The following is a 15346-nucleotide window of genomic DNA, read 5'->3' as shown; positions in this document are numbered from 1 at the left end:
GTGGCGCCTTTCACACGGGGGTCTTATCAGACCATAGTGCAAGATGGGGAGGGGAGGGGGGTATTAGCCTCCATACAAGCTAATACTGATGTTGCTTTCAGGTACACCGCTAAAAAACGGAAACTTTACTTACGAAGACGTGTTTTTCTCATTTAATTCGATTTAGAGACATTTTTTATTTTTATTTTGTATTACAATTAAAGCGAATTATCAGTATATGTTGTGCATACAAGCAGAGAGGAATAATACTATGATTATTGGGGCTCCAAACATAATAATACATGCACTTTATGCGATATATTTATAGTTTATTGGCAGAAATAGAGAAAATACATAATTTCTTTATTAAATACTAAATATATAGCACTAGATTTGCAATGTATTTTTTTAGGCCCACAGTCTCTAAAGCTTTGAAATTTAGCTGTTGAATGATAGTAAGCGATGTAGCTCTAAAAGGATGTAAAGTGCTAATTTAAATGTTTTAATAAAACTAGCTAGAATTTCACTGTAAAACCACGAACTAATTTAATTTAAACTCTGAGGTTTAACATTTAACGTGAATAATATTTAATAGGAATTTAAGGAAAATTCTGGCTCGGTAATAAAATCCATTTTTACCTTAATTAATTAAATAAATTACATTTTAAATTCAAAATTTTTTTTTTCGTCAGTTTAATGATTAGAATCCGTTCATAAAACACATTACCATCGCCTCTTTTGATTTATATCTATCATTTCTATTAATGACCACCTTTGTTACATGAGAGACTGTAAATTACAAACGGTCCCTGAATGCAGCACCACTAAAGATGATGTCACCACTTTCTTGGGCCCCTCCTCTCCATCCATTCATCCATCCATCCATCACTCCATCAAACCTCAGCAGCAACCATAAGCCGTAGAAAACACTGATATATGTCTATGGTAGAATTTTTTTTTGCTTTATTTGTTTATGTACAAAGTCAGGAGTAAAAAAAAATTAAATATGACTATAATAACAAAATGGCGGAATGAAATAAGTAAATTAAAAACACATTTTTCTCAGCCTAAAATGACGAAAATGGTGCAGTATTTCATACATTGTTGCAGTTTTCATATTTGTGCTTGAAATATGCTCAAGAGGCTTGAACAAAATCAGAAAAATGGTAAATAAAATACATGTTTTTCTATTAACCTATAAGAATAAACTATTTGCACAAAATAAACAAGGCGAATCACATCAGAAACCTCTGAGTGAAAATTGTTAATGACATTTTGAAAGCGATACTTATAAATACAGGTGAAGGAGAAAATATGTGAACTCTTTGAAATTATTTAGTTTTATGGTAAAACTGGACATACAATTGCCAATAAAAACCTGAAAAAAACAATTTGGTGTGATTTAAGTAAGTAATGGTTTTCTGCATTGTTGTGATAGATTGAGATTTTTAAAATACTTTCTCTTGCAGCTGTATATCTGACCAGATCTTTATATATTTAGTAACAAAGGAGATGTTCAAGATGAACAAAATGGAATCCTTTGTGCAAAAGTTCTCCTATAAGGTACATTTTAGGTTTTATTTTGAAATGCGTTTAATTCATTTTGGATGCAAGAGGGTTGTTGATGGATAAATAAAACTATTTATTTAATTTTATGAGCAGCAACTATCTTCCAGTCAGAACACACGATAAGAAACAAGTGCACAGGCTGGGTTTTACATTTTATTGCTTTTATTGACGCGCAGTAAAGCTTCACGACAGTACAGTCAGGCCTCTGTGTCAGTTTTTGGTTTTCTCCTTGACTGTGAGAAATTTCACAATCCTTGTAGGCACTAAACCTAAAAAAATAAGAAAACTATTTATTCTGCACAGATTCTATCATAAATTTAAAGTAAGATACTTAAATAAAAAAAAACATATGTCTGACAAATAAACAATCATTTTCACATTTGTAACTTTTCAGCAAACAAAACATATAGCAGCAACTTTTACAGATCAGAGGTCATAAATACAGAATTGTCTGCTTTAAAATTAATTTTCAAATGTGTTTAACTTCATTTACTTCAACTTATGTATTTATTCTGCAATACAGATCCAAGAGTTTGGGCTTTTAATTTGAAGGAGATGTGGAAATGAGATGTAAACCTGAAGAAAATGACTCTGTAGCACCGTCATTAGGTCTGAATGTCATGTCACTCCATTCTGTTCCACGGTTTACTGCTTGATGAATAACTGCTTCCGTTTGAGGTTTTTTTTGGAGCGCAAAAGGTCCCAGACGAAGAGATTTAAAGCCAACCTGACAGAAGTTGGACTACGCAGCTACACATAAATCTGCAGTAAATAGAATAAACCATTCCTCTCATAAGTGTTCATCCTTTGGAAGAGGAATAACTCTAGCAGCACTTTTAATAACTTATGTGTAGGCTTTTAGGCACTGAGTAAAAAAGGCTGAAAAGTTGAGTTTAGTCCGTGTTTTCTGTGGACTTCCTGCTGTGCGGTGCTTTTAGGAGCCCCCAGTCCGCCTCGTCCTCACAGCGCTGGACTTTGCTGAAATAGGTCTTGATGAGCCTCTTGGCTTCAGCTTTAACTGGACAAAATAAAGGCCGTTTAGGGAACCAAAAATGTGTAATTTTGTATCCAAACTCCTGCTTACCTTGATCCTTTCCCACATTTTCAGCAAGAAGGTGCGACAAGTAGCGAGCAAAAGACTTGAATAGCTCCTAGAATAAAACAAATCTGTTAATTAAGTCGTTGCAAAAATTGTAAATACATTCTAAAAAAGTGCTCACCTTGGTGGCAAACTTTCCCTGAGTGTACAGGGGGTCCAGGTACCGGACTACAACCTCGGCAGCCTCCTTCAGGGTCACGGGCTTCACCGCTTTGCTGTGCGACTGCACGACTTTGTGCTGCACGGTGGGGTTGAACGTCACTCTCCTGCTCCCACCGGCGAGGCGGCTGCGCTTCGGCGGCGGGGGCGACTCCCGGTCTAATTCAAGCTGGAAACATTTGGGTGAGAAGTTGAACAGGGAGTACAGCTGGGACTGTTTTGGGGAACGTACCTTTTTTGGATTAGCTTCCTCTTCAGGTTGGGTTGTTCTGTTTGAGAGGCGAAAATGGTTAGAAATACTTTCAAAATAAAGTGTTAAAACTATTAAGGTGAATAAAAATTACTCTGTGGTGACGATAGCATCCTGTCCGGGTGATTCTTGAACTACTTTCTCCTCTTCATCTTCAGTGATAACTATCACTTCAGTTGTAGTTTCCTGAGTGTCTGATGGCGCCGGGCTGCTCGGTGAGTGCCGCTGAAGGCCGTTTTCCTGAGAATCCGCAGTAGTTGAATCAACTCTTTCCTCCTCTTCCTCACACTTCGCCTCCTCTGGCTGTTTCTTGTGAAAGTACTGGAAGATGCTGCGGGAGCTCTTTGCTGCCTCTGCCAGCTTCTGCTGCTTCTTGCCGACGGCTCTGCCTCCTTTAGTCGGGCTGATTGCGGACGCACCGGCGGCGTTCTTCTCTTTTACCGCCTCCCCGATCGCCTTCGACTCTCTGGAGCCGTCCGCGACGAACCCCCCGCTCTCCGTCCGTTTGTCGGGCGCCGCGTCGGTTTTCAGCAGCTCCCTGGCAGTCACGTAGGGGTTCGAGGAGCCCCTGAGGCCTGCTCCCACTCTCTTCCGCTTTATCTGTACGGACATCAGAGGGACATTACGGAAAGGAAACAACATACAAAAAGAAAGAAAGATCTTACAGAGTACAGCTCTGATGCGGAGGTGAAGCCCTGCAGCTCGGCGGGATATGTAAACGAGGAGGAGGAGGAGGAGGAGGCCTCGTCTTCAGCTTCTCTGGATTTCTTGTCCTCTCTGGTGTTTTCCCCTTCAGAAGAAGGAGCTGCTTTCATCTCTAAAAGCTTTAGAACAAAAGGGTTTCCTTCTTTAGTAGTTCTTAAAAAAAGACTAAATGTAGCCAAAACAAAATAATCACCTGTTTTAGGACGGCAGCTTTGTACAAGTTGGAGGATTTGCTTTTTTTGAAGATTTCGTATTCAATGTCAACGGCTAACAAAAGACTGTCACCGCTAAAAAGAAACAGAAAAACAGTTAATTGTTTAATATTCATGTATTTATCTACGACGGACTATTAGGGCCACCAAAAAAAAGAAATATTGCAAGTTTTTTCTCTTAAATCTACGACTTTTAATCTCAAGATAAAAGTTGAAGTGAGCCTCCAGTCCAGCGACAGACTAAACCTTAGATTTCAACAGTTAAACTGAATTTTTAAAACTTTACAAATGTTTGGAAGCGTCTTTGTTTGATTTACAGTTTATTAATGTTTAATAAACAGACAACTTTGGTTCTTTTCTCCTTAACTTATGACTTTTTTTTCTTGTTAATTTATGACTTTAAAATACATTCATTTACGAAAAAAAAGTCTAAAATTTACCCAAAAAAGTCTTAAATTGACGAGAAAAAAGCTGTAAATTTACATGAAAAAAGTTGTAAATGTTTTAATCATAAATGTACGACTTTATTCTCGTAATTTAACAGTTTTTACCTTTTTCTTTGTAAATTTACAAGATTTAAACATGTAATTAAAAAAACTTTTTTTTTTTTTAATGGTAAACTGTCCATAATACTCCATATTTATCCAAGCAAAACAACACAAGAGTTGGACGTTTGACTCACTTGAATGCACCTCCTGCCCCCTGCTGGCCCTGTAGCGCCTCCTGCAGGCGGGAGAGGCAGTGCTCTCTGGTCTGAAAAGTCACCCAAAATAGTTCTAATGAATCAATTGAGTTAAAATGTAAAAATCTGCTGTTTTTATTTATGCTGAAGGACATATTTCTTAAAACATGTTAATTGAGATTGTTTTTTCAAAAACTTTTATAACTCTGAATTATTTATGAGTCATCAGAGTTTCTGCGGAGCTGAGAATGATTCCAGCAGTTATGAGGAATGCAGCTCTGAACTCGTACCTTCACGGTGAGCCTGGGGATCTTCTGGCTGCCGGCCTCTCGGAGCGGACAGTCGGGATCTGCACAGCAGGAAACGCTGGTTATTCCACAAATCCAACTGCATGCGACCTTTAATTATGAGGATTACCTGGTGGAGCGAAGTCTTCACTTTGACCGTCAGAGCCCTAAAAACACAAAGTATCTGCTTTATTTTGGCACATTAAGTTAAATATTTTGGATTATTATGATCTCACCTCCTCTTTAAGGCTTTTCTGAAGCCCACAGAGGAGAAAAATTAAAGATTTATAACAAAAAAAGCCTTAAAATGTGATGTTTTATAAATCTTGAATTCCTGCTTTTTATTTTAAGCATTTAACGATTTGGCCAAATCACTGAGGGGGCCTTCTGCCAACAGCTGGCATCCAGATGTGTAGAAAGAGTTTGTTTGGATTCACCTTCCGCAGCTTCATCTGCTTCTTAAAGAGCTCCGAAAACTCCTTCTTCCTCTTTGCGCCGTCGTCTTCGCCGCTGCCTCCCTCGTCCTCGTCGTACCTGCGGGGTGAGAGGTCAGCGTTGCTTTCTAGCAGCAGAGGCGGGTTTTGGAGACGCAGGCCTGCCTTTCGAAGCCGTAGCCCTTCTTTCCCCCTTCGTAGAGCCCCGGCTGGAAGCCGAAGGCTCCTCTGGGCTCGCTGCTCTGAGCCGCCCCTGTCTTGGTGCTGAGCGCCGACGCTCGCTCCAGCTGAGCCCGCACCATCTTGGGGTTCCGGCAAAAGTCGCAGGCCCCCGCGCAGTTTGGCGTCTTGTCCCCGAAAAACTTGGAGATGGAGGCATGGCGACAACTAGTGAGAGGAGAAAAACACAGCAGTCTGTGACTCAAAAGGTTAAAATACGGTTAAAAAGGCAAAATAGAAATGTTTGCAGTAATTTTAAATATGTGGTTTCTAACAATTCCTTCATTATAATATTCTTAATTTAAATTGTTATCATCTTTTTCCCAAGAATAGGTTTCTTCTAAATCATAAAAACAGTTTTATGTAGTTTGGCAGGTTTCACACACCAAATATTCAAAGCATCTAAAGGAAAGTCATTCAGAAACAACAAACAACCCTCTGCTGTGAGAAACAGACAGAGAGGTGCCTGCAAAGGAGGTGGAGAAAAGCTGAAGCACACAAAGACTCTGAAGGGAACAGTCACTCCCACGAAGGACTGTCAAGGAGAAAACAGCTTCTGAGGAGGATCAGAAAAGCTAAAGAATGGAGAGGAGATGATCAGTCTCCACCAGTTGACCTCAGGCTGACGGCTATTTGTGGCGTGATCACGGAGAAGTGTGGGAAAGCAGGAAAGACTTTCACAGGTAGGTGACTGCAGCTCTTCTTGCCACAAACTAACAGTGAAGCATCTGAAAAAAGGTTCATTTTAGCTATAAAAAAGGGAGAAAACAGCAATATTTGACATCTTTAACAGTTATAATAGTTTTAGTTGAATATTTCTCTAAATCTTTGAGTTTCAAATGTGCATGTTTACAGCAACTCTCAGCTAGTCACACCCAGATCAGCACAACAACACAGTCAGTGCTACAGGCTGACACTCCACCCATTCCAGCCTGGTTTTGTTCAAACTGCTACACCAATTACACTTAAAACACAGAAAGAAAATAAATATAAAGCACTTCCCTCAAAAAAACTCTTCTTTCTTAATGCAATATCATACAAACTGATGGAAATTGTGTTCTTGTGGCATTTTTCTCATGAAATATTAAGTAATTTAGCTTAAAATTGCATTTCTGGGTATTTCTTTATTCAAATTGTTGTGAATCAAGAGCAGACAAAACTTTATCATTTGAAAAAGATCGTAAAAAATACGCCCTGCTCTGCTCCATTCTGATGCATCCACTTGAGGACGACACGATCTTTGCTTTTCTCGTCTAAAATGGCTCAAAACTGTACGGCTGGATAGCTCCAATATTTCTTGTCATTTTCGTTGCACCGGTAATGTTAGGTAGAGGCTGAGAGGTGCTGTGAGCCAGCTAGAGAGAGTGTAAACAAATAGATGATGGGAAGTGGGGGCGGGCTTACTCTGCCCACAACCCGGAGGCAGATTTCGAATGAACTTCTGCAGCTCTGTAGAAACTATTTGGCAAAAAACGGCATAATCATAATTAAAAGGCAACTAGAAAAGTATTTAAAGTAGATCAAAGGATGATCGGAGTGGGACCCAATCTGAGAATAAAATCAAAAAAACTTTCTGACTTTTGGGCCAAAAAGGGTTCTAAAATTTGACAGAAGGGCCGACCAGGACCATTGTGTTTTGCTAATCCAGCTCATTAGAGAAAGAAATAACATCAAATCTGGATAAAAATATGTTCGAATTTTGATTAAAACAAATATAGGACATTTTTTGGTTTTTCATTTCAAAACTGTGACTTTGTCATTTTAGTGCCAATTGCACCTATAGCTTGATGCTCTTCAGGGAAAACCGTAAACTTAGAGAAATGCTGCGTTCATGTGGTGTTGGAATGATGGGAAAAAAGACGGCACGACTCAGAAAACACACAAAAAAATGACAATTCTTCCAACACCACAGAAATGCAGAATAACTTTTACCTCCTAAACGAAGGTCGATGTCTTTACAGTGAGGAAGCAACACGATTATAGGGAAAATGAAGAAAAATAAGCATTATTATTAAAATGTATTCCAATTTGGTGGGCCAGATTAAATAGCGGGTAGTTTTCCCACCCCTGATCTACGCCCCCGTCTGTCCCTCAGCAGGATGGACGCCAAAGAACAAACGTTGGGCCTCCTGACGACGATTTGGGTCAAGCTGCGAGGTCTGTCCAGCGAGAACCCAGTAGATCTGGGAGCTTTCTTCGTCATCTTAGCTTTCATCTGTGAGTCGCACGTCAGTTTGTTCTCCTTTTGGTGTTAATCTGGTCATAAAGCTGCTGTTCCTCCACAGTGATGGTCACACTCGCGTTGGTGCTGGTCAGCGTCAGCTACTGCTGCTGCTGCTGCTGTCGCAAGAAGAAGCGGGACGGAGCCATACTTTGAGGGGAACGACTTCCACGGCAAACGCAGAGCCAACAATTCATTCTGAAGAGTGTATATCACAAAGGATGTGCCCCACCCTAAAACAAACTGGCAAAAAGCTGACAAACACGTCAGATTTCTGGAAAAGCAGCATTCCTTGGAGCATCCCTGCCCTACCTCTCAGTCTGGAGGAAAAGGAGGGACCGACTGAGAATATTTTAATATAAAAACACAGTAAAAGTAAAGTTTTGGATAAAATGTCTGAATTTATACCTGAAAATCTGTTAAAAATGTTATGCTTTCTTTACACACTTCTAAACCTGCACAAATGTTTTGAAACAAACGTTTACCTCTCCTGCTCACAAAACAGCACCATGGCTTCAAAGTCGGTGATGGCGCTCTTGTCCGATTCCTTCGCCGTGCCGCGTTTCTCCTGAAAAAGTGGAATGTAGTCATAAAACGGGACGAAGGAGCTCCTTCCTGGCTAGCTCTGTTGCTAATCGGACCTGTCTGCGGGCGACTTCCTGTCGGATGAGGAAGTTCATCTGCTCCTTATCCTTGGGAGAGTAGTAGGTGCGACATGAGGAGGGGAGGCCGTCTCTGCCGGCACGACCGGACTCTTGGTAGTAACTGGCCAGGGATTTAGCCAGATTCCAGTGAGCTACAAATCTACAACAAAGCACAACCACAATTAAAAACGTGTCGATATGAATCTATAAGAACCAATCAGGAATCTTACCTGACATTAGCTTTATCTACTCCCATACCGAAGCTAATGGTGGCGACGATAACCAGCACCTTCCCCTGCATCCAGTCGTTCTGCGCTTCTGTGCGATCTCCAGCTTTCAAACCTGCAACGGCTCAAGTTTACTTCAAAGTGCGGGTCACCTCTGACCCACAGAACACTGAAAACCCCCATACCTGCGTGATATGGTTTGGCCGAGACACCAAGCTTGGTCAGCTGGTAGGCCACAGTTTCACAGCCTTCTCTGGTCCGACAGTAGACGATCCCGCAGCCCTGTTCACACACACGAACGTTCATCCACCACAGTACAAAATAATGGTGTAACCAGATAAAGTGCGAGTAAAAAGGCTATAAAGCTCAGCCATGAAGAATGTTGACACAGTTATGCTCATTATTTTGTGAAACTAATTTCACATCAGAGTTTCATCTGTAAAAAGTTGACATTTTCAGCTCAACATCTACCAGACTCACAAAATTAATAATCCAAAGATCTAATGATCTGGTTCACCAATAAGAGGTTCCACTTTACATATGATAGAAAGGGACAAAAGATCTATGGTGCATACATTAGATTAAAAAAAAGGTTTTCATTGGAAAAAACTGGTCTGACTTTATCGTGGATTTTTATTTAATGTTATAAGTTTTAAGCTAGTTATAATCCTTATAAATTCTACAGCTTTAAGAACACAAACATGTAGAAATGACTCTTTCATTTACAACCACACTGATGAAAATGGGATTTTAACATGTTTTTGTGTCATTTTTCTAAAGATGGAGGAAAAATATAAAGAAAATTAAGCTCAAATTTGCACCTTTGAGTATTTATTTATTTAAATACTTGTGAATCAGTCAAATAATGGACGGGGAGTGGAAGAGGGTGGGGATGGTTCAACACCCACAACACGCCAATGTTGCTGCACTGATAATGTTAGGTGCGGGTTGTGAGGGGCTGTACGCTAGCTGGAGAAAGTGTAAACAGAGGGATGATGGGAAGTGGGGGCGGCTTACTCTGCCCACAACTCAGAGGCTAATTTGTAATGAACTCCTGCCGCTCTGCAGAAGCTGTGTCCTATAAAGCGACAGGTTTTTTTAATTTTTTTGCTAAAAATTGTATAATCATAATAAAAAACCACCGGGAATGTTTTTACAACAGATCCAAAGATGAATTTTAAATATTTTCATATCCAAAAGCAGCAGACATTGAAACGCAGCAGAGTGTCACCGCCAAAAGTTCCTGCAAAGTTAACAAGATTTGATTAAATTTTGATTTATTTGCCAAATTTTTCACTTTAAAATAATTGTTGAATAATTGTTTTTCCATAATTTGATCTGATAGAAGTGGAACTTTTATTAGTAAAATGACAAACTGCTTTGATTTTCCTTTTTTTCCACTTTTGTTGGAAATAAAATATCTCATAAGAACTCAACCTATTTAAAAATAATATGTGGAATTTACCACAAACCAAACAGACCACAGACCACATTTCTGATATGTTTAGTCTCCAATGGTTCTTTTGGTTAAATAAAACATGACTAACAGGAAAGCAGATTTTTGTCTTAAAAAAAAAAATCAAGAAATTGCTGTAAAAAATAAAAGACTAATCCATATTAATTTCCTAAGTAGAAACTTAATTATCAAAAGGAAAACAACTATCCCTAGAATGTAACAGATAAAATATTTGACATAATTTTATACAAAACTACAAGTCTAAATCATTTTCCTTACATTTTACCACCAAATGGAAGAAGGGGCTAAATTAAAAAAAACATAAGAAAAAAACTTGATCAAGATGGTTTCTACATTAAAAAATTATTTTAATTTGAGATACTATAAGAAAGATGCACAAACCTGTCCCTTTGAGTCGTTCTCCATTGCTAGAGCCTTCTTAATAAAGGCGTGGAGGTGAACGTACGGGTTGGGTAGTAGGTCCCTGAAGATAACATCATAGTGCAAATTGCTGCGGAAAACAGGCGTCACAAACGACAGCGGCGAGTTCAGCCTCAACGACTTCGTGATGTCTTCTTGGACGTTCTTGGGCGCCGTTGCCGTCAAAGCCAAGCAGGGAACTCCCGGCAGGCGAGCTCGCAGCTCGCCCAGCTTAAGGTAGTCTGGTCGAAAGTCGTGGCCCCACTGGGAGACGCAGTGAGCTTCGTCTACGGCCAGGTAGGACAGCAGGCTGCGGGAGCACAGGTCAGTGAGGCACGGCTGGAACGAGGGGGACGCCACCATCTCTGGAGTGATGTACAAAAGCTTCAGCTTGGGGCTGCTGCTGCCCAGATCGGCCAGGATGAGGCGGCGCTCGCCCATGCCGAGTTTGGAGTTGATGGAGCAGGCGGGGATGTTCAGCTCCTTCAGATGGTCCACTTGATCCTTGAAAGATGAGAAGCCGTAAATACACATGAAGCACCCACATTGTGTTTGTTTTTTGTTTGTTTTTTTATATTTATTTAATGTCCCTTTTTCCCACTTAAATCTGGGGTCTGCAACCTTACTAAAAGAACCTTTTGAGCCTGTTTCTCACTGATTAATACCTATTAGGAGCCACAAAGTCTCATTTCACTCTTTTGAAAATGTTGACACTGCTTTGAATTTGTATGCCGTTACTTTTGAAATGCATATTATTTTACTTATTTTTGTCATGAATAAAAAAATACTTTTTTAAAGGTGAAGTTGTTTTTTTATTTTTGACAGCGAATAAAATATATTCTGTGTCTGATAGGATTATCCCACTGAAGCTAATGTATTTTCATGAAATATTGTCTTATTTCTTAGGTTTACTTTGGTGGGCTGTCATACTTTTCCATACTCCTGAACATGACTTTTTGGGTTTATGTTTCAATAGAAATAGGATATAAGAATACACATATTTATTTTCTGTACACTTAATATTGGCCTTGTAGTCGAGTTATAGCAGTTGGACTTAAAAAAAAATGTAGTTTGAAACGTTTCGCCGCTCATCCAAGTGGCTTCATCAGTCTATGCGGTGCTGGGTTCGGTCCACATTTGTATGCTGCAGGTCAGACAATCTCATTTCTGCAATTGGATGTTTCCTTAGGGTCGTTGGGTTGTGCTGGTCTTCTTTAAAACTAATGAAAAGGCAGCATGGTCAAATAGGAGACAAATGGTGTCTGAGGCCTCCTCAGACTGATGAAGCCACTTAGATGAGCGGTGAAACGTTTGAAACAAGATTTTTTTTTTTTTTTTAAGTGCAGTTGCTATGACTCAGCTTAAAGACAATGCCATCTGGATGATTGAGAACATTCACTACTGACATGTTGTTGTGAGGCATAAAATATGTGTCGCAAATTAAAAAGAGCAATCAAAGAAGATCAAACATTTTACTTAAGTTTTGATCACATTTGAAATCTGTGCATTCTGGAGGAATGGTAAAGTCACGCATTTAGTGTCAGCAGAACAGTTTATCTTAAATGCATAACTAATCTAAATTAAATTAATGCTAACTAGTAATTTTTGAAAGATAGGGCTGCTATTATTTTTTTTTCTTCAGTCAGAGAGCAACATGGGTCGTCAGATTGCAGAGCTCTGGTTTAAGTGAACAGGAAGTGTCAATGGAGGAAATACTAACCTGGATTAAAGCGATTAGCGGGGATATAACCAGAGTGATTCCCTCCGACAGCATTGCAGGTAACTGATAGCAAAGAGACTTTCCTGCTCCAGTGGGCATACACACAAACACATCCCTGTCACCTGCAGAAAGACCACCACACAATTCAGACCAACGACACCGTCCATGAGTAGAAAACTTAGTGGAAGATGCTAATTAGCAAAACAACATGATGATGAGGAGCTAAAAACAACAACAACAAACTGTTTATCGTCTCACCTCTAAGTACCGCTTTGATAACATCCTCCTGGAGTTTAGACCTAAAATTGTTGAACCCAAAATGTGTTTTTAAAGCCTGTTTTAAACTTGTCATCGCTTTTTTGTTTCTTTGAAGAAGTCGGGTAAATCTTGCATCGTCGCACGTTGATGACGTCACTACGAAAGCGAAAGAATCACTAACGTTTTTATGGAAAGAAAAAAAAATAGAAACCATTTTAAAAAAATAGCATTTGAGACGAAAAAAAATATTTTATTGATTTATTTAAAAAATATTTTCGTATTAGTTTTTTTTCTCCATAATATTTTAGGGGGGGGGGGGAGCGATCTTATTGGTCTACCTGTCTCATTTCCTGATTCGTTCTCCAGTAAATGTTTTTTCATAACGGTAAAAAATGCAAATAAATAGATTTATAGACCATAAGAACAGTTTGCATAGATATATGCACAACTGGGGCATTTTTTTATGTATTTTTTTTAAATAAAACAATTAGACATCTTCAAACAATATTTCTAATCATAAAGTTACAAAGGACATTGTTTAAACCTTATGGTTATAACCCAATTTTTACAACTGAAACTGTATGTATATATAAATGTGAACATTTTGATCAGAAAAAATATGTTTATTATTATTTTTATTATTTTATTATTAACTGTGGATAATTTACATTTGAACCAAGTTTTAACGCTATTTTATGTCTATGGTTTAAACCGAGGTAGAAAAATATGCCACTTATATATTTATTTAAATACATTTAATGGGATTTTAAAAAAGAAAGAAAGAAAGAAAAGAAAAGTTAAACCTTTAAAAAATAATAATAATAATTGCTCAAGAGCCTTCCAAAAAACTATTCTCAGTAAAAAGTACATGATTTTTTTTAAACAAGCTCTGTACAAACATGTTGGAAATAATACACAATAGGTCTGGATGCTATTGTCTAGATTTGAAAACTAAAGTTAGTATCCATATTATGTATTTATTTATTCATTTTTGCCCTGCGTTTGACAAAAACTAACCTAATACACTTGAATTGGACTTTGGTGAAAGCTGTCAAGATAAAACAGACAAAATGGAAGAATTTTACCATCATTTTATTAGATTTCAGCATATACTTATGGTTAAGGTGCTATAAGCAAGTTTGTGCAAACAACTTCAAAAATCAAACAGCATATATTAAAAAAAACATTAAGAAATATGAACTGAAGCAAGTTCATAACAATAACATCTAAAATCGATTATATGTTGTTTCATATTTGTCCATGAAGCTACTACTTAGATTTTTTTATATAACTAAATAGATACTTAGTGTAATTTTTTAGCAGTGCTGCAAAAACTGAAATTATTCTGTTTATAATCATTCATAAAGGTGCATTCATTGCAGGTATAATATTGCACTATACACATTAGAACTGTCAGATTTCTCTCAGATACAGGGAAATGCACGTGAGCAAAGGGTCACGTGTAAAAAGCCGGCAGCAGCTTCACAGTACAGCAGTAGCAGCACAGAGTTTGGTCACATAGCAAAGCTGTTGGGTAGAACATTGATGGTCTCGTACAGCAAGATTCTAGATTCCTAGAATTTAGTTTTTAATATTATGTCTAGTGATTTCAAAAGGAAGGAAGCTTAAGCCCACAGACACGATGTGGGGCAGAGACAGTGGGTTTTCCCTCCTGGAGACCTGATTACCAAATCCTTGACAATCTCAACTGTCCCAAACAAAGGGTACAGCTTTTCGGTAAAGGTCTGGTTATAGGTGTAAATGTGCAGCCGTTTCTCCACGTCATAAAAGGACAACTGCTCATTGTCGTAGTCAAGGTAGATGCCCACCTTGCGGGGGATGAGACCCTGCGGCAGAGCGGTGAAGGGCACGGTGAGCGCCTTCAGCTCAGTGCCCCTCTCCAGCCGCAGGGTCAGATACCCCGTGTCAGTGTTCAGGGACTTGAAGCCCTTTCTCAGGGCCGACTCTTTTGCCACTCCCAGTCGCCAGTCACGCTCGCCCACTTCTGCTTCCCAGTAGTGGCGGCCAGAGCCCAAGCCCTTCATCCCGACGGCACACCACCAGCCATCAAAACGTTGGTGGTAGTTGGGCACTTCCTTCCTCTCGAAGCCGCAACGCATCCGCTTCTCGTCGGCGGAGATGAGCAGATCTGGATTGGCTGTGTCCAGATCGAGGGTCACCTCCACTGGACAGAAAAAAACAACACGTCTCAAAGTTTTGGAAAAAAAAGAATTAGTTAAATGTCACACTTAAAGATACTTTTATTTGTTTTTTTCTACCTGCAGAATCTGTAATCCAGTCCCACACTGCAAAAAAAGAACAAAACAGAAAGAAGAATGGAACTTTAACTCTGTAACGCCCACTACATGAAAGATTTTACACAAAATTTGGATTTTTTTTTTAGAAATCAGATGTTTTTAAAAACAATTTTTCTTTCTTATTCTTTCTTATTCTTTATATATATATATATATATATATATATATATATATATATATATATATATATATATATATATATAAATGGGATCAATAATCACTTGCAGTTACGTTTTTGCTCACAGTAATGTTAGTTTAAGTTGAAATACTGAAAAAAGCACTTTATTTATCCAAAACACACATTTTTAGCATGGCGTAACTGTATTATAAAGAACTAATTATCAACAAATTTCTCATTCTTTCAACACAGCAAGTAGTCATTTAAAAATCTGAAAAACAATAGATGAGCTACTCTCACCATAAACCTTTGAAAATTAGCTAAACTTTTTCCCGCCAAAGGTGTTTTTGAGAATTCACGGAGGCAGCCAT

The 15346-nt window shown here is 38.7% G+C and overlaps 2 protein-coding genes and 1 long non-coding RNA gene across 6 annotated transcripts in view; 1 reads left to right on the top strand and 2 right to left on the bottom strand.

Annotated features, from left to right (window-relative positions):
* Window positions 1-1688: 1688 nt before the first annotated feature.
* On the bottom strand, window positions 1689-12725 carry recql5 (RecQ helicase-like 5). 2 transcript variants are annotated; one of them, XM_024271578.2, is made up of 19 exons: window positions 12542-12723; window positions 12284-12405; window positions 10546-11067; window positions 8873-8969; window positions 8691-8802; window positions 8458-8620; window positions 8302-8384; window positions 5542-5763; window positions 5380-5476; window positions 5073-5109; window positions 4946-5004; window positions 4656-4726; window positions 3955-4048; window positions 3722-3880; window positions 3151-3656; window positions 3039-3075; window positions 2769-2975; window positions 2633-2699; window positions 1689-2566 (listed from the first exon to the last, which is right to left on the bottom strand). In XM_024271578.2, exons 1-19 carry the CDS (start codon window positions 12633-12635, stop codon window positions 2442-2444), a joined length of 2874 nt encoding a protein of 957 aa, XP_024127346.1. In that variant the 5' UTR covers window positions 12636-12723; the 3' UTR covers window positions 1689-2441. The 2 variants fall into 2 exon arrangements, with proteins under 2 accessions (XP_024127346.1, XP_024127347.1); XM_024271579.1 differs by lacking the exons at window positions 1689-2566; window positions 2633-2699 and having other exon boundaries at window positions 2844-2977; window positions 3040-3075; window positions 12542-12725.
* On the top strand, window positions 6036-8221 carry LOC112146026. Of its 2 annotated transcripts, none has more exons than XR_002919174.2 (3): window positions 6036-6278; window positions 7691-7812; window positions 7881-8221. It is a non-coding gene; the product is annotated as an uncharacterized LOC112146026 (long non-coding RNA). The 2 variants fall into 2 exon arrangements; XR_002919175.2 differs by having other exon boundaries at window positions 6037-6278; window positions 7694-7812.
* An 889-nt stretch (window positions 12726-13614) lies between the features above and the next one.
* The window catches only part of si:ch211-120g10.1 (E3 ubiquitin-protein ligase TRIM69), a 6075-nt gene continuing 4343 nt past the window's right edge, over window positions 13615-15346 (bottom strand). For both annotated transcript variants that reach the window (XM_024271858.2, XM_036213325.1), the window contains exons 9-10: window positions 14821-14847; window positions 13615-14726 (exon numbers count right to left, since the gene is read on the bottom strand). In XM_024271858.2, coding sequence (XP_024127626.1) covers window positions 14167-14726; window positions 14821-14847 — 587 coding nt within the window. In that variant the 3' untranslated portion in view covers window positions 13615-14166. The remainder of the gene's footprint in view (window positions 14727-14820; window positions 14848-15346) is intronic.

The sequence above is a fragment of the Oryzias melastigma genome, linkage group LG8 (assembly GCF_002922805.2).
Source record: "Oryzias melastigma strain HK-1 linkage group LG8, ASM292280v2, whole genome shotgun sequence".
NCBI classification, from domain to species: Eukaryota; Metazoa; Chordata; class Actinopteri; order Beloniformes; family Adrianichthyidae; genus Oryzias; species Oryzias melastigma.
Note: the sequence above shows the minus strand (reverse complement) of the source record. Positions and strands in the feature narration are given on the sequence as shown.

Coding starts and splice junctions, on each gene's coding strand:
- recql5 (XM_024271578.2), bottom strand. CDS start 12,635: ATGACAAGTTTAAAACAGGCTTTAAAAACACATTTTGGGTTCAACAAT. Junction 8,803..8,872: donor GGCCAAACCATATCACGCAG/GTATGGGGGTTT, acceptor GAGCCGTTGCAG/GTTTGAAAGCTGGAGATCGC. Junction 5,110..5,379: donor AGCAGATGAAGCTGCGGAAG/GTGAATCCAAAC, acceptor TTGTGTTTTTAG/GGCTCTGACGGTCAAAGTGA.